General features: G+C 44.1%; 1 protein-coding gene across 4 annotated transcripts in view; it reads right to left on the bottom strand.

The window, feature by feature from the left end:
* Positions 1-1,196: 1,196 nt before the first annotated feature.
* The window catches only part of cabin1 (calcineurin binding protein 1), a 693,325-nt gene continuing 672,712 nt past the window's right edge, over positions 1,197-21,809 (bottom strand). For all 4 annotated transcript variants that reach the window (XM_063031768.1, XM_063031766.1, XM_063031767.1 and 1 more), the window contains exons 35-36: positions 19,537-19,754; positions 1,197-7,259 (exon numbers count right to left, since the gene is read on the bottom strand). In XM_063031768.1, coding sequence (XP_062887838.1) covers positions 7,113-7,259; positions 19,537-19,754 — 365 coding nt within the window. In that variant the 3' untranslated portion in view covers positions 1,197-7,112. The remainder of the gene's footprint in view (positions 7,260-19,536; positions 19,755-21,809) is intronic.

Raw genomic sequence — 21,809 nt, forward strand, 5'->3', positions numbered from 1 at the left:
AGAATTCAACAGTCTGTGGACACAAGAGGATACAGATACTGGAATCTGGAACAACACATAAAATGCAGGAGAAATTCAGCTGTTCATACATTGTGCAGAGAGAAATTGACAGTCAACATTTCAAGTCTAGACCCTTCATCTGGAATTCAGCAGCCAGTGGACTGATGGGGCGCAATGTACAGGCATGAAGGCAAGTGGTCTTTTCAAAGAAGTGTGTGCATTGCTGCAGAACTGACTGGGACTGAAAGAAGCAATGAACCACTGAGCAGGCTGATTTAGCAGGAGGGTGGAAGAATACTGTGGCGTGTGACAGGGTTCCCTAAGACCTCATTCTACCCAATTCCGTAGAAAGTCCATTGTGACAAGCTGGGATGGAGCACCCACCTACCTGTGATTCAGTGGAAAGGCTGTGTTACGTACTTTAGAACATTCAGATGTAGTCCCTCAAACTGAAACATGAGATGTCAAGAGCAGAAGCAGAATAACTGATCTGAATGACAATCAGAAACAAGAATCCACTGGGAATAAAAGGGGCCTGTGATCCAGGACATCAATAGCACTTATCAGAAATGGGAGCGTGCAGCCACTCCTCTGCTGGCTGCCAACAGGGCCGATGGTTATCAGGACACCAGCAGCAGCACAGGCTCGGCTGACTCTTGCTGTGCATCTGACTTCAGCCTGGATGGATGCAATGAGAAGTTCTGCTCTCTGCTGGTTTGAGTGCAGTTAGCTAGTATCTTTGCAAGAAACAAAGTTGTGATAGTAGGTGATTTTAACTTTGACTGAGACTCCCATTCTGTAAAATGGGAATAGAGTTTGTCAAATGTATTCAGGAAAGTTTCCTTAATCAATTTCTAGTGGTCTCAACTAGAGAGGGTGTGACTTCTGATCTCCTATTAGGGAACGAGACAGGGTAGGTGACAGAAGTTTGTGTAGGGAAACACTTTGGATTCAGTGATCATAATGCTATTACTTTGAAGGTAATTATGGAGAAGGGTAGCTCTGGTCCTTGCGGTTGATTTGAACATTTTAGAGAAGTTTGGATGATAACATAGATGGCAGGACTATGGTCCAGGTGCGGGTTGATGAAACAAGGGCAATGACTGCGTGGGCCAAAGTGTCTGTTTCTGTGCTGCAGTGCTCTGTGACTCTGGAGCAAATATGAAGCAAAGACACAAATAGGGTCAGATTGGCTGTCAAGCCCTCAGCCTGCCCGAGGAACTATAGTTTATTGATAGCTGCCTTCAGCTTGTAGCATTTCACATGCGGACACTGTAACAGATTTTCTGGTCTTCAAAAAAAAAACATTGTTTATACACAAAAGTTGATTTAAAATAGCTTTACAGTTAAAACATGGCATATACTGTATATAAAAAGCAGTTATCATTCCTGTGACAGAACATTCAACAGTCAAGCCCTAACATTTAATTGTTTTTTGCTGCTAAGCGGTTACATGGTTTAAAAAGACTTTCTTTAAAAATGTAGAAGTGTGCACTCCATGGGCAGAAGTCCTTAGAAAAAATGTACTTTATAAAAAGACATTCAATACTAACTGCAATCTGCAGCTGGGCACTCTGTCAGGTACTTTACATTTCTCAAGATATTCAAATACAAATTATACCCCTGTCATTTACCCTGAATTGTCTCAGCAAGGTAGTCTCTAACAAGGTATCAAAAGCGAATAATCACATTCTGGCTCTTCTTCCACTCAAGTGACCACGGGCAGAACCTGTGCTGAGAGTGCACCTCTCATCACCTGAAAGCTGTTCACTCCCTGATGCTGTTGTAATAAAATGAAAGCTGGTGGTGGCCTTCCTGAGAGCAGGTTGCCCTGGCCAACATAATTATCCTACTTGACCGAGCCTGCTGGTAGCAGGAAGCTTCAATAAGTGGCATTCTGAATGGCACCAATCAAGTGCAAAGTGGTCTGACCCACTTCCTATCCAACAGTTAAGTACCTTCTTCCCTGTATTGGCGCTATGTGAAGAATACAAGACTCAGTCTCTATAGCTGAATTGTAAATTATATCCAACTACTGTCATTGAAGAAAAAGTACCGTGTAAATTAAATTCCTATAGCACTTTATAGAACAATATTTCTTCAATTATTTGGTGGATGGAGCTTCTTTCTTCTTATTGGTTTATTGATGCATTACTAATAATGGTTCCCGACACACCTATCCAAGTTTTGACCCATTTCTCCTTTCTGTCTGCAATTTCTGACCTCTTCCACATCCCTAAATTTGGTCACTCCACCACTTTGATGTCCGGCGGGCCTGAAACCTCAGCTGCCAAGGGCGTACACTTGAGAATTCCCACTCCTCTAACTTGCCACTTCTTCCTTTGTTGCTCAAGTCTACCTTCCTAAAAGCATTTCCAAGAAGCTTTTGGTTCATCTTTAGATGCTATCCTATGAATGGCTGAGGACAATTTGCATTAATGTTACTAAATAAATACAAGTTCCACCTTCTTGTGCCAAAGGTTACTCATGGGACCTATCTAAACTCACCACCACTGTAGGTGACCACTGGTAAACGCACGAGCAAGCCTCAAACAATCTACTGACAGATTCAGTTTGCTGGGACACAACGGGAAGGAGAAACTGTGAGTGTGTGTCTCTCTCTCTGCAAGAGTGAGTGAATACATGAGTGAGTGTGTGTGAGTGTGAGTGTGTGTGAGTGTGAGTGAGTGAGTGTGTGTGGGTGTGTGATCTAATACACGAGTGAGTGTGTGTGTGATCTAATACATGAGTGAGTGTGTGTGAGTGTGTGATCTAATACACGAGTGAGTGTGAGTGTGTGAGTGTGAGTGTGTGTGTGAGTGAATGTGAGTGAGTGTGTGTGAGTGTGAGTGAGTGTGAGTGTGGGTGAGTGTGTGTGAGTGTGAGTGTGGGTGAGTGTGAGTGTGCGATCTAATACACGAGTGTGTGTGAGTGTGAGTGTGTGTGAGAGTGAATGTGAGTGAGTGTGTGTGAGTGTGAGTGTGTGAGTGTGAGTGAGTGTGTGTGAGTGTGAGTGAGTGTGTGATCTAATACACGAGTGAGTGTGTGTGTGTGAGTGTGTGTGTGAGTGAGTGAGTGTGTGTGGGTGTGTGTGTGATCTAATACATGAGTGAGTGTGTGTGAGTGTGTGATCTAATACACGAGTGAGTGTGTGTGTGTGTGTGATCTAATACATGAGTGAGTGTGTGTGAGTGTGTGATCTAATACACGAGTGAGTGTGAGTGTGTGTGAGTGTGTGAGTGTGAGTGTGTGTGTGAGTGAATGTGAGTGAGTGTGTGTGAGTGTGAGTGTGGGTGAGTGTGTGTGAGTGTGAGTGTGGGTGAGTGTGAGTGTGCGATCTAATACACGAGTGTGTGTGAGTGTGAGTGTGTGTGAGAGTGAGTGTGAGTGAGTGTGTGTGAGTGTGAGTGTGCGATCTAATACACGAGTGTGTGTGAGTGTGAGTGTGTGTGAGAGTGAGTGTGAGTGAGTGTGAGTGTGTGATCTAATACACATTCAGATACACAACTGTATTTTAGCAATTCATCAGTGCTTTCCCCATTTTGCAAATCATTTAATAATTTGAAAATGAAACGGTAACTTCAAAACCCATTTAATTATTATAAATTGTGGAATAACCAATGAGTGACAGATTTGCCAGAATCACTTCTTATTCTGCTTATAAAGACAGTGCGGGAATACTGATAACCAACTATCTTTTACTGTATTGTATGCTTTAGTTAGATGTTGATTGACAGCTTTCCTGTAGGCAGCTTTTGTGGGTTCCTATGCCTGATAACAGACGCTAGCCACTTCATTGGATTCACTCGGTAATGCACCAGTCCAGCCCAATGTACTGTGAAAAGGCCCAGAACAATGAAATAACTCCAGTATTAATTGATCTGAATGTACTGCAAAACCCTTTTTGGAAAGTATGCTTCTAATATTGCACAAGTTGGCCAGCAGGTTCAATGGATGCCTGGTGTTGCCAAGCTCTGGAACTCAATATATTTACATCACCCCACCACCTGCCTTATGCAAAAAAACATCTGGCTTTTCCCTTCATGTTTACTGCTAAAAACCTGTTAAATTCACTGTGCTTGCAATAGTTTCAATACTGAGATAATACAAAGCAATCAACCTGTCTGGGCCAGAAAAGGGCAACTTTTTAACTGTTGAGTTTCAATCCTCCATACAGCAAATTTTGTTTAGAGCAGTCTTTCTCAACCTTTTTGGCCTGGAGGAACCCTTGAAATAATTTTCAGGTCTCAGGGAATCCCTGTGTAAAAATTATATCCACAACTCACAGTACAGTAGCATGATCAGTAAATTGGAGATATAATAATCCACAAATAATTGTCTTTAAAGTAGAGAATGAATTTTTAGCCAACATTTCTTGAAAAAAGACAAGTAGTTAAGCTTAACCTCCCTTTCTTGAAATTAAATTCATAAAATTTTAAAACTCATAAGGGAAACGTAATAAATTTCTGTTAAATAATTGGCTTAAGCCAAAATGGGATTTAATTTTTCTAAAGGCAGACTCGGTAGATATAATTTTCTACTACACTGGTAGTTTGTTTGCTCCCATAAGTGGCGGGTAAGGGAAAGTTGGGGGAGGTAATCAAGAGGGGGAAGCTGACGTTCTAGCCCAAGTTGGGCGAGTCCATTCAAGGCTCGGAAAACACACTTCATGCTCGTCAGCCTACCGACCTCCATTCCATGTAATACATCGCTAACCAAATATCAGCCTACCTTCCTTCCCTCCATGCAATACAACATTCACCAATTATCAGCCTACCGTTCTCCCATCTGTACTATACAGCACTCACCAATTATCAACCTACTGTATTCCCCTCCATGCAATACAGTGCTCACCAATTATCAACCTACCATCCTCCTCTATGCAATATAACACTCACCAATTATCAGCCTACTGTCCTCTCTTCCATGCAATACAACACTCACCAATTATCATTCTACCATCCTCCCCTCTGTACCATACAGTGGTCACCAATTACCAGCCTACCATCCTCCCCTCCATGCAATATAACACTCACCAATTATCAGCCTACCGTCCTCCCCTCGTGCAATACAGCAGTCACCAATTATCATTCTATTGTCCTCCCCTCTGTACCATAGAGTGGTCACCAATTATCAGCCTACCGTCCTTCCCTCTGTCCAATACAGAGCTCACCAATTATTAACGGCTTCTCCTATCTTGCATCAAAAACTGAGAATGGACTCAAGCAAATAAGTACGGTCCTACTGGGCCTGCCAGACTGAGCTGAGACTTCTAATGAGATTGCTAATGGGGCAGCTCAGTCCTGCCCACCATGCTGGCACCGTGCATTGTGTCAAATTCAAAAAATGTTTTTTTTAATCACCATCTCTTGCTGACCACCTAGAGACCTCTCATGGAACCACAGTTGAAAAACTCTGGTTTAGAGAATTAAGATGTTTTATACTTGCTTCTGTTAGTATCATCTTTTCTCTTAACATAATCTTTCTTTATCAAAAAATAATCCCTTTTTGAAAAAAAATTCTGAAAAAGAATTCCTCCCAACTGTGGCTTTCTCAAATTTCTGGTTAAGGATACACTGAGATACTCTGTTGCCCAAACAGTGCCATTAATAGCCTCTAAATTATGCAGAAAATTCTAATTGACTTATAGAATGCAGGAAAATATCTAATTTACGGCTCCACCACAGAAAGATCTGGCCCAGAACATGAGGAGTGAGACAAAAATGAAGGTGGACAGTTGCTATATACAGACACTGTCAGTATTCTCAAACATATCAGACCTTGGTGATATTTTCTTGTTTGACACAATGTGACTGAGTGTGCTATTAGTTTCAGATTCCAGAGGTATTCATTGACCTGGTGTTGTTATATTAGTGAATGAAAATTGGATGACTGGCTACAGTTGTTTGGCTCCAGCTCTCCATCCTCCTTTTGGGTCTTGGGCTGACACTGACTACAAATTCAAAACTCTTCTTCTCTTTTTTGAAAGAACGTTGCTCTGTGTGACATCTCCCTTCTTGTGAGTTGCCTCCTCCCAAAAAAAATCTGAAACTCGAGCTTGCATGACCTTCTGATTATTAAATGAAAAGAGATATTACTGAAGAAACTTCCTGAAAAACTTGCTGTTGGGTTGGACAATTACATCTCGATCTTTACCCTCTCAACATCTCCCAGCATCCTACTCCACGTTCCAGACTCCTGGATCTAGCATTGAGAGCAGGCTTAGGTTCACTGAACTCTAAGATATACAGATGTATAATATTGACTAACATCATGCAAAGGAAACTAACATTTATCCATTTATGATTTAAAAAGTTGCAAGGCAGAAAGAGGTTCAGTATAAAAGTAACAGGAATTGCTGAAATCCTCTCTCCCACTAGATTTATGTAATGCCTGACTTCAGCTATGATGCATGGAGGGAAGTTAAGTGCATTATCTTACAAGAAGTTAGCAGAATCTATAGGAAAACTAACCAAGTCCCAATCCATTCTAAACTATGTGACCTGCACTTACTAATTCAAGGCGGGCTCTAAGAAGGGCTAAAAAGTCCAGCAGAAACTACACCAGGAAAGCTGGAAATAGCTAGGAACGGCTGGCAGGCCCTCAGTATTACAGAGCTATCATATTTCCACCATTCTCCATCCTCTGCTAATCATTAAGCTATACCTTTTGCTTGGTGTCTGCCGTAAGTGACTGTTTTTGGATGTCCTTACTTCAGATTTTCCACCCAAAGACTGAACTGGAAACTCAGTGAGGGAACAAGCTCCCTGGGTCAGAAAGGGGACCATTCCAATGGTTGAGTCTCGACCCTGAATGCAGTTAAATCTGCTCTTCCTAAATAAATCAACATTTCTCCTCCAGAAAGGTCTGAGCCTTCCCTTGAAGTTAGAAACAAAGAATCCAGTGAGGCTCAAAGGCTCGCTGCCATGGTGCTTTTAATATTTACAACAGCCAACACTGGTAAGAGAATGCTACAAACTTATCCAATGAGCTTCATAGAAAGTATCACGCACTCCCGTCTCACATAGAAAATTGTACTGCCATTTATTTTTACAACAGTATATGTAGATCCTCCTCATTTAGCTGCCCATAGCTGCAGCTTGAGAATCCAGTCATATGTCCATGTAGTCATCTTCCTCATCATCAGTGTCACTTTCCAATGAAGATTCTTGGCTCGATGTCTCCAGGATCTCTAGTGCTGGCTGTCGCAGAGCCTCTTTCTTCACATTGGCAGCAGACTGTGCAGACAGAATGGCAGTCTGAAGGAGAAAGAGGAGAGGAACTTTTAATCTGAACACTGGAGTCCCAATAACAGAAAAATTTAGCAAAAGCCAATCCACAAGATCATCTACATCAATGGGACGACCATATACAACATGGAACAGTACAGGATGAGAACAGGCATCTTGGCCCAAAATGTTGTGCGGAACTAGTAATGAAGTGCCTAACTGAATAACCCCTTCCTGCCTACACAATGCCAATTTCCCTGTCCTCCATGTGTTTAAGAGAGCCTCTTAAACACCTTTACTGGATTTACGTTTGCCTCCACCACCACCCCCTGCAGCACATTGCAGGTACTCCATAAAAACACTTGCCACGTACATCTCCTTTCTGCATGCCTTCCTGGTTAGACATTTCAACCCTGGTGAAAAGAGACTGGCTGTCTACTCTACCTGTGCTTCTAATAACTTTACTAACATTTATCAGCTCTCCTCTCAGCCTCTGCCGCTCCTCAGAAAACACATTTGTGTAAATTCAGATTTAGTCAGATACAGGCAGATGAACCAAACTAACAGAAAGGCAAGGTGAATTTCTCCAGGGCATATTTAAATTAAGAGAATTGCTCAAATAAACCAAGGAGACCTTAAAAACATTAGACTGATGAACTGCAGATACTTCCAAAATCCTCCAGCATGACCATTGGTTATGTTTTATCCCACGGTGATATACACGGGGAGGTTGTAACCCTGAGGTGCTTACTACAATCTTGGATGTTTGAATCATTTCAAGTCCAGACAAAGAAATTTCCTGCTAGGCTGTCCTACTTCCTCAGCTAATAAATTATTGTTGTTAGGTTCATTGGGCACATTAAATTATCATTGGAATCCAGCTAAACGAGTTGATGGGAAAGGGATTAGTAGAGGATTGGTGTAAATGTGTACTTGAAGGATAGCATATGCCGAAGGGTCAAAGGGCCATTTTCCATGCTGTTTAATTCTATGTTCCTTCAGGTTAAAAACCACTTGAGATCCGCGGGGAGGGACGTGTGCACCAGGGAGTTGCGGAGGGAACAGTCTATGCTCCAAACCTATACTGGTACTGCTCCCCAACTTCTCCTTCGCTACATTGACGACTACATCGGTGCTGCTTCCTGCACGCATGTTGAGCTCGTCAATTTCATTGACTTTGCTTCTAAATTCCACTCAGCCCTCAAATTCACTTGGTCCATCTTGGACACTTCTCTCCCCTTTCTCGATCTCTCGGTCTCCATCTCTGGAGACAGACTGTCCACTGACATCTACTGACTCTCATAACTACCTCAACTATACCTCTTCCCACCCTGCCACGTGCAAAAATGCCATTCCCTATTCCCAGTTTCTCCGTCTCCACCGCATCTGCTCCCAGGATGAGGCTTTCCGTTTCAGGACATCTCAAATGTCCTCTTTCTTTAAGGATCGTGGTTTCCTTTCTGTCGTCATCAATGATGCTCTCACCCGTATCTCCTCCATTTCCCGCACTTCGGCCCTCACCCCATCCTCCTGTCACCAAAACAGGGACAGAGTTCTCCTTGTCCTCACCTACCACCCCACCAGCCTCCGGATCCAGCACATCAGCATATTTTCCTCCTCAACTTCCGCCACCTTCAACAGGCCCCACCACTAAGCACATCTTTCCCTCTCCACCCCTCTCCGCTTTCCACAGGGATCGTTCTCTCCGCGACTTCCTGGTCCACACGTCCCTCCCCACGGATCTCCCACCCGGCACTTATCCCTGTAAGCGCAAGTGCTACACCTGTCCCTACACCTCCTCTCTTACCACCATTCAGGGCCCCAAACAGTCCTTCCGGGTGAGGCAAAACTTCACTTGTGAGTCTGTTGGGGTCATCTATTGCATCCGGTGCTCCCAGTGCGGCCTCCTCTACATCGGTGAAACCTGACGCAGATTGGGGGACCGCTTCGTCGAGCACCTCCGCTCCGTCCGCCACAACAGACAGGATCTCCTGGTTGCCACTCACTTCAACTCTGCTTCCCATTCCCATTCAGATATGTCCATACGTGGCCTCCTCTACTGCCATGATGAGGCTAAACTCAGGTTGGAGGAGCAACACCTCATATACCGTCTAGGTAGTCTCCAGCCCTTTGGTATGAACATAGAATTCTTCAACTTTTGTTAATTCCCTCCCCCTCCCTTCCCCTATCCCTATTTCAATCTGCCCCATCCCCCAGCTGCCTATCACCTCCCTCATGGTTCCGCCTCCTTCTACTACCCATTGAGTTTTCCCTTATTCCTTCTTCACCTTTCCTGCCTATCACCTCCCTGCTTCCCCTCCCCCACCCCTTTATCTTTCCCCTTACTGGTTTTTCACCTGGAACCTACCAGCCTTCTCCTTCCCACCCTCCCTCCACCTTCTTTATAGGGCCTCTGACCCCTCCCTCTTCAGTCCTGACGAAGGGTCTCGGCCCGAAACGTTGACTGTTTGTTTCCACAGATGCTGCCCGACCTGCTGAGTTCCTCCAGTGTGTTGTCTTTACCTTCTGATTCCTCACACATAATGCACCTGTTGTCCTTAGTAGGCCCTACATTTTTCCTGGTTATTCTTTTATCTTCAACATCTATCTCAATCCTGCCTGCCAGTAACACTTAGTGACCCTTTTCTGAACATAGAACACCTTCCTAATTTTTTAAGCATCATCCTATACTTGTTACACACTTGATGGGCCTCCCCCATCTTTAGTTCTCTACACACTTCCTTTCTCTCCCATTGTATATGCTCTCATGACAAGATTTTCCACACACGTCTTCCTTTACCCTTAACCGTGGCTTCCCCTCTATAATAGCTGACAGAGGCCTTGGCAGCATCTCAACTGCTTTCTGTGGTTCTGCTCTCACCCCTTCTCTAAGAGTAAGATTGAGTTCCCTGGGTCCCACAGTTCACTGCAACCAGCCTTTGTATTCAATGGGTCATCCTTCCAGCACCTCTTTCCCTTCAGCATCTCAATGTGATATTTCTCTTGGGAAATCCACTTTTCCATCTGCACCAACTACCTCCTTCTCACGGCACTTTCCCAGGCAACTGTAGGAAGTGTAAGACCTATCTTTTCACATCCTCCCACCACCATTCTTTCACAAACACTCATAAGGCCATAAGGGATAGGAGCAGAATTAGGCCATTCGGCCTATTAACTCATCTCCACCATTTCATCATGGCTGATCCATTTTGCCTCTCAGCTCCATTAACCTGCTTTCTCCCCATAACCTTTGACAGTCTAACTAATCAAGAACCTATCAACTTCTGCATTAAATACACCCAATGATCTGGCTTCCACAGCCCGCCTGTGGCAACGAATTCCACAGATTCACCGCTCTCTGGCTAAAGAAATTCTTTATCTCCATTCTAAATGGACATATCTCTATTGCCAAGAACCCCTTGGTTAATGCTAGGGGCCCGTGCCATAAAGGAGGTTGGGAGTCCCTGGTCTATTCTGAGGCTGTGCCCTCCGTTGCTAGACTCCCCCCTATAGGAAACGTCTACTTCACATCCACTCTTGTCTAGGCCTTTCAGCATTTGATAGGTTTCAAACAGATTTTCCCTCATTCTTCTAAATCCAGCGAGTACAGCCCCAGAACTACCAAAAGCTCCTTTATGATAACCCTTTCATATCTGGAGTCATTCTCATGAACCTCCTCCGAACCCTCTCCAATATCAACACATCCTTTCCTAGATAATAGTCATAGTCATAGTCATACTTTATTAATTCCGGGGGAAAAGGGGCCTAAAACGATTCACAATGTCCGTGCAGCCTCACCAGTGCGTTATAAAGCCTCAGCATTACATCTTTGCTTTTATATTCTAGTCCTCTCAAAATGAATGACAACATTGCATTAGTATTCCTTAGCACTGACTCAACCTGCAAGTTAACCTTTAGGGAACCTTGTACGAGGACTTCCAAGTCCCCTTGCACCTCAGATTTTTGAATTTTCTGCCCATTTAGAGAATAGTCTATGCTTTTATTTCTTCTACCAAAGTGCATGACCATTCACTTCCCTACATTGTATTCAATCTGCCATTTCTTTGCCCATTCTCCTGATCTGTCTCAGTCCTTCTGCAGTCTCTCTGCTTCCTCAACACTATCTGTCCTCTACCCATCTTCGTATCGCCTGCAATCTTGGCTACAAGCCAATAATTCTGTCATCCAAATCATTGAAATATAATATAAAAAGAAACTGTCCCAACACCGACCCCTATGGAACACCACAAGTCACTAGCAGCCAACCAGTAAAGGCTGCCTTTATTCCCACTCTTTACCTCCTGCCAATCAGCCAATGCTCTATCCATTCTTGTATCTTTCCTGTAATACCATGGCTCTTATCTTGTTAAGCAGCCTCATGTGCAGCACCTTTTCTAAGGTCTTCTGAAAATTCAAGTATATAACATCAACTGATTCTCCCTTATTTATTCTCTTTGTTATTTCCTCAAAGAATTCCAAAAGATTTGTCAGGCAAGATTTTCCTTTAAGGAAACCATGCTGACTTTGGCCGATTTTATTATGTGCCACCAAAAACCCTGAGACCTCACCCGTAATAATCAACGCCAACATCTTCCCATTACTGAGGTCAGGCTAACTGGGCTATAATTTTCTTTCTTCTGTCTCTCTCCCTTCTTGGAGTGGGCATTTGCAATTTTCCAGTCCTCTACACCCATGCCAGATTCTAGTAACTCTTGAAAGATCATTACCAATGCCTCCACAATTTCTGCAACCACCTTTCAGAACCTTGGAGTGTAATCCATCTGGTCCAGGTGACCTATCCACCTTCAGGTCTTTCAACTTCCCAACCACCTTCTCCCAAATAATAGCAATAACACTAAGTTCTGCCCCTTGACACTTTTGAACTTCTGGCAAATTGCTTGTGTCTTCCACAGTGAAGATGCAAAATATTTATTTAGTTTGTCTGCCATTTCCTTGTCCCCCATCAATACCTCTCCAGTATCACTTTCTGATGGTCCAATGTCTACTCTCGCCTCTCCTTTACACTTCAAATATATGAAAAAACTTTTGGTATTGCCTTTGATATTATTGGCTAGCATATCTTTATATTTCATCTTTTCCCTTCTTAATGGCTTTTTAGTTGCCTTTTTTTGGTTTTTAAAAGCTTCCCAATCCTCGAACTCCCCACTAATTTTTGCTCCATTATATGCCCTCTTTTTTGCTTTTATGTTGTTGTGACTTCCCTTGTCAGCCCACGGTTGCATAGTTCTGCCTTTAGAATATGACTTCTTCTTTGGGATGTATCTATCCTATGCCTTCCAAATTTCTCCCAGAAATTCCAGCCACTGCTGTTCTGCCGCCATCCCAGATAGTGTCCCCTTCCCATCAACTTCACTCATGTCTCTAAAATTCCCTTTAGTACACTGTAATACTGATACATCTGATTTTAACTTCTCTCTCTCAAAATGCAGGGTGAATTCTATCATATTATGATCACTGCCTCCTAAGGGTTCCTAATCAAATCAGAATAGCCTTTCCCTTAGTCCTGACGAAGGGTCTCGGCCTGAAACGTCGACTGCACCTCTTCCTACAGATGCTGCCTGGCCTGCTGCGTTCACCAGCAACTTTGATGTGTGTTGCTTGAATTTCCAGCATCTGCAGAATTCCTGTTGTTAGCCTTTCCCTTAGTTGGCTCAAGCACAAGCTGCTCTAAAAAGCCATCTTATAACCATTCTACAAATTCTCTCTCTTGGGATCCAACACCAACCTGATTTTCCCAATCTACCTGCATATTACTATCATAGCATTGTCCTTTTGACATGTGTTTTCCATCTCTGGTTGGAATGTGCCCCTCACCTCCTGGCTATTATTTGGAGGATTGTATATAACCCCCATCAGGGTCTTTTTACCCTTGCAATTTCTGAACTCTACCACAAGGATTCTACATCTTCCAATCATATGTCACTTCTTTTAATGGATTTGGTATCATGTTTTACCAACACAGCCACCCCATCCCCTACATACCTGCCTATCCTTTCGATACAATGTGTGCCCTTGGATGTTAACCTCCCATCTTCTTTCAGCCATGACTCAGGGATGTCCACAACATCATACCTACCAATCTCTAACTGCACTAGATCACCTCCCTTATTCCATAAACTGCATGCATTCAAATATAACAGCTTCTGTACTGTATTTGTCACCCTTTCTGATCTCGTCCCCATATTATATTGCAACTCATCTCGACTGCAATTTTGCCATGTTCTTCCTGACAGTCTCACTGTACATTGCATCTAGTTATATACCAACAGTCCCATCCTCAACCCCATCACTCTGGTTCCTATCCCCCTGCTAATTTAGTTTTTTTCTTCCAGGTGTAGCAGCAATTCACCTGCACTTCTTCATTCCAGTGATCTACATTCAATGCTCATGTTATGGGCTCTCCTATACAGGATAAACTAAATGCAGATTAGCTGATTTCTTTGCAAAAGATCTCCAGTGGCCTTTCACTTTAATTCTCATTCCACTCCCACTCCGAGTTGTCTGTCTGTGACCTCCTCCACTGTGCCAACCAGTTTGAGGAGCAACACTTCACCTTCTGCAGCCTTTGGCATTGAACAGTGAATTCAAAAATCTCACAAAACTTGTGTCAGATTAGCTTTATTTGTCACATAGTCATAGGCATAGTTATACTTTATTGATCCCAGGGGAAATAATAAATAGTAATAGAACCATAAATAGTTAAATAGTCATATGTAAATTATGCCAGGAAATAAGTCCAGGACCAGCCTGTTGGCTCAGGGTCTCTGACCCTCCAAGGGGGGAGTTGTAAAGTTTGACGGCCACAGACAGGAATGACTTCCTATGAGCTCTGTGTTGCATCTCAAAAGAATGAGTCTCTGGCTGAATGTACTGCTGTGCCCACCCAGTACATTATGTAGTGGATGGGAGACATTGTCCAAGATGGCATGCAACTTGGACAGCATCCTCTTTTCAGACACCACCGTGAGAGAGTCCAGTTCCATCCCCACAACATCACTGGCCTTACGAATGAGTTTGTTGATTCTGTTGGTGTCTGCCACCCTCAGCCTGCTGCCCCAGCACACAACAACAAACATGACAGCACTGGCCACCACAGACTTGTAGAACATCCTCAGCATCGTCTGGCAGATGTTAAAGGACCTCAGTCTCCTCAGGAAATAGAGACGGCTCTGACCCTTCTTGTAGACAGCCTCAGTGTTCTTTGACCAGTCCAGTTTATTGTCAATTCATATCCCCAGGTATTTGTAATCCTCCACCGTGTCCAAACTGACCCCCTGGATGGAAACAGGGGTCACCGGTACCTTAGCTCTCCTCAGGTCTACCACCAGCTCCTTAGTCTTTTTCACATTAAGCTGCAGATAATTCTGCTCACACCATGTGACAGTTTCCTACCGTAGCCCTGTACTTAGCCTCATCTCCCTTGCCGATGCATCCAACAATGGCAGAGTCATCCGAAAACTTCTGAAGATGACAAGACTCTGTGAAGGAGGAGTGAGTGGAATATGTGTTGGCTGGGGGCCGACAACAGATGGCTCATGTCGGGGATGGGCAGGGGCCACAATGTCAAATCTGTTAAAGAACAGGTTAAGTTCATTGGCCCTGTCCACACTGCCTTCAGCTCCTCTGTTGCTAGTTTGCCGGAACTACCCCTCCTCACAGTCCCCCATCCTGCTCTCATGACTATACCCCTTCTCCACACGAAACCACCACGGTGGGCTTCATAGCCGAACAGGTGAGAAGACAGCTGAAACATTTCAACCCAAGCAAGGCTGCAGGACCGGTTGGTGTCAGTACCAGGGTTCTCAAAGCCTGTGCCCCTCAGCTATATGGAGTACTTCGCCATGTATTCAACCTGAGCCTGAGGCTCCGGAGGGTTCCTGTACTGTGGAAAACGTCCTGCCTCGTCCCTGTGCCGAAGACACCGCGCCCCAGCGGCCTCAATGACTACAGACCGGTGGCATTGACCTCCCACATCATGAAGACCCTGGAGAGACTTGTTCTGGAGCTGCTCCGGCCTATGGTCAGGCCACACTTAGATCCCCTCCAGTTCGCCTACCACCCCTGACTAGGAGTTGAGGATGCCATCGTCTTCCTGCTGAACCGTGTCTACCCCCACCTGGACAAGCCAGCAAGCACTGTGAGGGTCATGTTTTTTGACTTCTCCAGTGCGTTCAACACCATCCGCCCTGCTCTGCTGGGGGAGAAGCTGACAGCGATGCAGGTGGATGCTTTCCTGGTGTCATAGATTCTTGATTACCTGACTGGCAGACCACAGTACGTGTGCTTGCAACACTATGTGTTCGACAGAGTGATCAGCAGCACTGGGGCTCCACAGAGGACTGTCTTGTCTCCCTTTCTCTTCACCATTTACACCTCGGACTTCAACTTCTGCACAGAATCTTGTCATCTTCAGAAGTTTTCGGATGACTCTGCCATAGTTGGATGCATCAGCAAGGGAGATGAGGCTGAGTACAGGGCTATGGTAGGAAACTTTGTCACATGGTGTGAGCAGAATTATCTGCAGCTTAATGTGAAAAAGACTAAGGAGCTGGTGGTAGACCTGAGCAGAGCTAAGGTACCGGTGACCCCTATTTCCACCCAGGGGGTCAGTGTGGACATGGTGGAGGATTACAAATACCTGGGGATACGAATTGACAATATACTGGACTGGTCAAAGAACACTGAGGCTGTCTACAAGAAGGGTCAGAGCCGTCTCTATTTCCTGAGGAGACTGAGGTCCTTTAACATCTGCCGGACGATGCTGAGGATGTTCTACGAGTCTGTGGTGGCCAGTGCTATCATGTTTGCTGTTGTGTGCTGGGGCAGCAGTCTGAGGGTAGCAGACACCAACAAAATCAACAAACTCATTCGTGAGGCCAGTGACGTTGTGGGGATGGAACTGGACTCTCTGACGGTGGTGTCTGAAAAGAGGATGCTGTCTAAGTTGCATGCCATCTTGGACAATGTCTCCCATCCATTACATAATGTACTGGGTGGGCACAGGAGTACATTCAGCCAGAGACTCATTCTTTTGAGATGCAACACAGAGCTCATAGGAAGTCATTCCTGTCTGTGGCCGTCAAACTTTACAACTCCTCCCTTGGAGGGTCAGACACCCTGAGCCAATAGGATGGTCCTGGACTTATTTCATAATTTACTGGCATAATTTACATATTACTATTTAACTATCTATGGTTTTATTACTATTTATTATTTATGGTGCAACTGTAACGAAAACCAATTTCCCCTGGGATCAATAAAGTATGACTATGACTGTTAGTCTATAATCATGTCTGACGGACAAGCCTCGTCTCACATAAAACATAGAACATTACAGCATAGTACTGATCCTTCTGTCCATGGCATTGTGCCTCCTCCAAGGCCATCTAACCCTTCTCTCCTATATAGCCCTCCATTTTTCTTTCATCCATGTACCTATCACAATCTCTAATGTATCTGCCTCTGCCATCACCCGTCAGTGCATCCACCACTCTGTGTAAAAAGCCTATTCCGATATCCCCTCTATACTTTCTTGCAATCACCTTAAAGTTATGTCCTCTTGTATTAGCCATTTCCACCTTGGGAAAAAGGCTCTGAGCCTCTACTCTATCTATGCCTCTTATCATCTTATACACCTCTATCAAGTCACTTCTCATGCTCCTTTGCTCCAAAGAGAAAAGCCTGACATATCAAAGACATATCCTTTGTCCTTCCCATTCCTCTCATCTTTTCTGCACGACAGAGCTAATTTCCTCCCTTCTCTCAGTCATTATTTAATACAGAAATAGGCCCTTCAGCCTAACCTGTCCATGCCAACCAACATTCCCTGCAAAACACACAAAAAATGCTGGTGAACGCAGCAGGCCAGGCAGCATCTATAGGAAGAGGTACAGTCGATGTTTCGGACCGGGACCCTTCGTCAGGATTAACTGAAAGAAGATGGAGGGTCTCAGCCCGAAACCTCAACTGTACTTCTTCCTGCTGCTGCCTGGCCTGCTGCGTTCACCAGCATTTTTTGTGTATGTTGCTTGAATTTCCAGCATCTGTAGATTTCCTCATGTCAACATTCCCTGCTAACCAGTTTCATTTGTATCATGTTCTGAGGAGAGTTTTCGATATGAAGAACTATCTCTGTTGGGTGACATCAATGGAGTTTAAAATAACTAGTGGAGTCCACAAAGTGAGGTTCTGAGGGACTTGAAAGGGAACACGCTGAGGAGGTTTTCCCTTACAGGAACCTAAAATTAGGGGTACGGATACTAAGGGGCTGTCTGTTTAAAATAGAGATGATGAGGAATTCCCTTTCTCAGAGGGTAATTATCTATCCTTTGATTTGTAATGATCTACTCCAGAGAGCTATGGCGATAGTGACTGCCACAGAATTTATTTAATGCTGAGACCTACAGGATTTTGCCTACATGGAAATGAAGAGTTTGAGGAGTAGACTTATAAAATTGAGCTGACACCAAGTTTGAATCAGCTATGATCTTAATGAATAGTGGAGCAGGTCCTAGGAGGTTGACTTCTGCTCCTATTTCTTCTGTTCTTAACATTCCAAGTCTAGTAGAAAGATGTGCTTTATCCCCCCCTTCCCCCATCCATCCATCTTCCTCCTTACCTGGTTTCACCTATCCCTGCTACCTTGTACTCCTTTCCCTCTCTGCTTTCTTATTCTGGCCTCCGCCACCTTCCTTTCCAGTGCTGATGAAGGGTCTTGGCCCAAAATGTTGACCGTATATTCACCTCTATTGATGCGGCCTGACCTGCTGAGTTCCTCCAGCAGTTTGTGTCTGTGTATTGCTCTCTTTCATTGTCCTGTTACCTCATGACAACCTGGAGAAGCTCAAGCAGTTACATCTCATCTTCCCATGAGACACACTGCAGCCAATTTCAGATTAACTCTGAAACTCCTGAGGCAACGTACTGGGGCTAGGATGCCTTGACCTTCAACAACCACCAAATTCCAAATAATAAATTGCCGAGGAATAGGGTGAGTGGCTGCCCTTAATCTCAACAACGTTTGACTGAGTGTGGCATCCAGAAGCCTTCCTAAAGCTCATGCCAAAGGGTGTCAAGGGAGAAACACCCCAAAGGAAGATAATTGCACTTGTTGGAGGTCACAAACACATAAGTAAATTTGAATATTGAATCTTGAATGTTGTTCTCTTATTCCAAAAGGGCAGTAGGGATAAGCCAAGCAACTAAAGGCCGATGAGCCTTACTTCAATAAGGAGAAGAAATATTGGAAAAACTTCTAAAGGACAGGATTTATAATCACTTGGAAATGGAGGGGCTGATTAGAAGGAGTCAGCATGGCTTTGATAAGGATAAATATCACGCAGAAACAGTAGAAGTGTTCCTGTTCAGGTGTGGTGCGGAGCTTGTATAACCCAGTCTCCATGAAAGGGAGGTACCGTCTAGTGGAGCGGACATCATCGGAGTCGTCTGAGTCAGTACTAAGGCTTTGGTTCAACACACGGAGGCAAGGTAAGTTTATTTCTCATTTCTTTTTCTTATTTAACTCTTGAGAGAATGGGCGGTATGTCTGCAGGGCCAGATGTGGGATTTCCAGGAGACTTCCAGCCTCGCTGATGGCCACATCAGACACTGGCACCTGGGAGACAAGCTACCATCCATGTTTCTTTTTCACATGCACAGAACCTCCTATTTGTCCCCCAAATTTTGAGTCCCCTATTACTGCTGCCATCCCCTTCAGTTCCCTATCCTTCTGACCCACAGGGACAGACTCAGTGCCAGAGGCACAGCCACTGTTGCTTCCCCCAGGGAGGTTGTACTCTCTCAACAGTACTCAAAATAGAGTACTTATTGTTGAGGGGGACAGCCACAGGGGTGCTCTCCACTATCTGACATTTTCCCCTTCCCTCTCTTGACAGTCACCCATTTATCTGTCACCTGTAGCCTTGTGGTGACTAACCCCGTGTAGCTCCTGTTAATCACCTCCTCATGTTCCCTAATAAGCCAAAGGTCATCGAGTTGCAGTTCCAGTTCTCTAACACAGTCTCTGAGCAGCTGCATCTCGAGACACCTCAGTCATTCCTCGCTGGAAACAATTTGCTCTTTATCTGATGCCCCAAAACACTGGCTAATCCTAAAAGCTTCTAGAAAAGCCTTTTCCCAGAAAGTGGGCACTGCATCAATAAGCAGATTTTGAGACTTCTGAGTGTCTGACCCAGTCACCTGAACACAACCTGGCAGAGAAGACAAAGGGATTTAAGATGCAAGTCTAAACAAAAACAAATTCAATGCAGGACAAATGTCAGTTTACCTTTAATTTTTGCTTGGTTTCCTCAGAGACACTGCCTTTTGGAGACAAGAGGGTAGGGGTAGGTGGTGTGACTGTTATCTCTGGCGGAAACTTTGCCACAGATGATGGGATGAAGAGTTTTGGCATGTTTGGAGGGACACGTGACTTTATCCGACTGCCATCTCCTTTGCAAGTCTGGGAAGCTGAGATGGTAGTGGGCTCACTTACCGAGCTGGAAGCTGCAGAGAAATAACATAGATTCATCAGATACAGTAAATTACAGCAGTCTCACATATCAGTAGATTTTAAAATGCTCAAACACCTTCCCAAATTAGGGAGCTTTCTATTTCATTCATCCATACTTTCAGCATTTTTACGTCAATTCTGCCTAAAATCTTTTAGCACTTAACCTTTTCCATCTTTCTATTGAAACCTTGCTCATTCCATGGAAAACATATTGTGATTTGTGTACCACCTCTGTAATTTGATTGTGACTATTTTTTAAGTTAAAATTCAACTTTTGGTAAGTATGGTAGTGCCCCTGTCAGCATTAATAAGGAACAATCAGCCCCTGTGTATAGCATAGGACATGTCAGGCCATTACAGATTATATAATGTGGTGTACAGCCTTAGTACATTGAGTCATATCACATGCAGCCATGCATACTAGAGATTTCAGGTTCCATGCACATTATATGGGATAACAAAGAAGTGTGTAATAACTTTTGGTAATTGTGCATATTGCAAGAAATTGAGATCATGTGTACACTTTGCAGAAATCAAAGCCCCTGCCGATAACCATATACTACCTTGAGATTCACATTCTCGCACACGCAGGCATTTACAGAAAAAATAAAGAAATACAATAGGATTTATGAAAAACTGTACATAAACAAAGACAGACAAACAACCAATGTGCAAAATATGACAAATTGTGCAAATCAAAAATAAATAATACTGAGAACACGAGTTGTACAGTCCTTGAAAGTGAGTCTGTAGGTTATAAAACAGCTCAGATTTGAGGTGAGTAAAGTTATCTACTCCAGATCAGGAGCTGATGATTGTAGGGTAATAATTGGTCCTGAGCCTGGTGGTGTGGGACTGAAGTTCAAGTCTATTGTCATTTGACCGTACATATATACAACCAAACAAAACAACATTCTACAGACCATGGTACACCCACAAAACATACATCATACACAGCACATAAAATAAAAATATTACCACAAAGAAGTTAATAAAATACAATATGTAGTACACAGTACAGAGCACAATAAACAGCTTACTATCCTAGTGATGAGACCTCAGTGGTGGCAAGGTATTCTTAATCTCACAGCCTGAGGGAAGAAGTTGATACCCAGTGTGGCAGTCTCAGTGGTGGTAGGGAACCTCAACAATGCTTCGTATATGACACACCGGTAAAGATCACAAACAAGGCATTATCCTCTGTAGGGTCTTGCAGCTTCTATACTACATAATGATACAACCAGACAGGGCACTCTTGATGGTGCTCCTGCAGGAAGCTGTTAGAATGGGGGTGAGGAGACTTGCACACTTCAATCTCCCCAGAAAGTGCAAACACTGCTGTGCCTTCTTGACTAATGAAGTGGTACTGTGGGTCCAGATTAGATGTGTCTGTGTGTGCACACCAAGAAACTTAGTGCTCTTCACTCTCCATAGTCCATTGATATGCAATAGAGAGTGGTCGACCTATGCATTCCTGAAGTCCACAATCATCTCTTTTGGTTTGTCTACATTGAGACTCCGGTTGTTCTCACACCATTTGACAAAGCCTCTCTACCTCCTCTCTGTGTACTGACTCATCATTGTTGCTGATAGGGCTAACCATTGTTGTATCATCAGCGAACTTAATGATGCAATTTGAGCCGAATCTGCTGGTGCAGTCATGAGTCAGCAGTGTGAACAGCCCTGGGAGCACCAGTGCTCAGCGTGATGGAGCTTGAGATGTTGCTGCCAATTTGGACTGACTGAGGTCTTTCCGTCAAGAAGTCCAAGATCCAGTTACAGAGAGGGGTGCTGAGTCCTAAAGAGAACAATTTACCCACCATCATCTGAGGGATGGTCATGTTAAACACTCAAGTTGAAGCCAATGAACAACAACCTGGCACGTGTGGCATCATTTTTAGGTGGAAAAGAATGGAGTGTAAGGCCGAGACAATGGCATTATCAGTGCACTCGTCTGAGAAGTCCAATGTAGCAGGATGGTGAGATTTTATACGATCCATTACCAGCAGCTCAAAGCACTTCATGATTGTTGAGGTCAGTGCCACTAG

The sequence above is a fragment of the Mobula hypostoma genome, chromosome 23 (assembly GCF_963921235.1).
Source record: "Mobula hypostoma chromosome 23, sMobHyp1.1, whole genome shotgun sequence".
Taxonomy (NCBI): Eukaryota; Metazoa; Chordata; class Chondrichthyes; order Myliobatiformes; family Myliobatidae; genus Mobula; species Mobula hypostoma.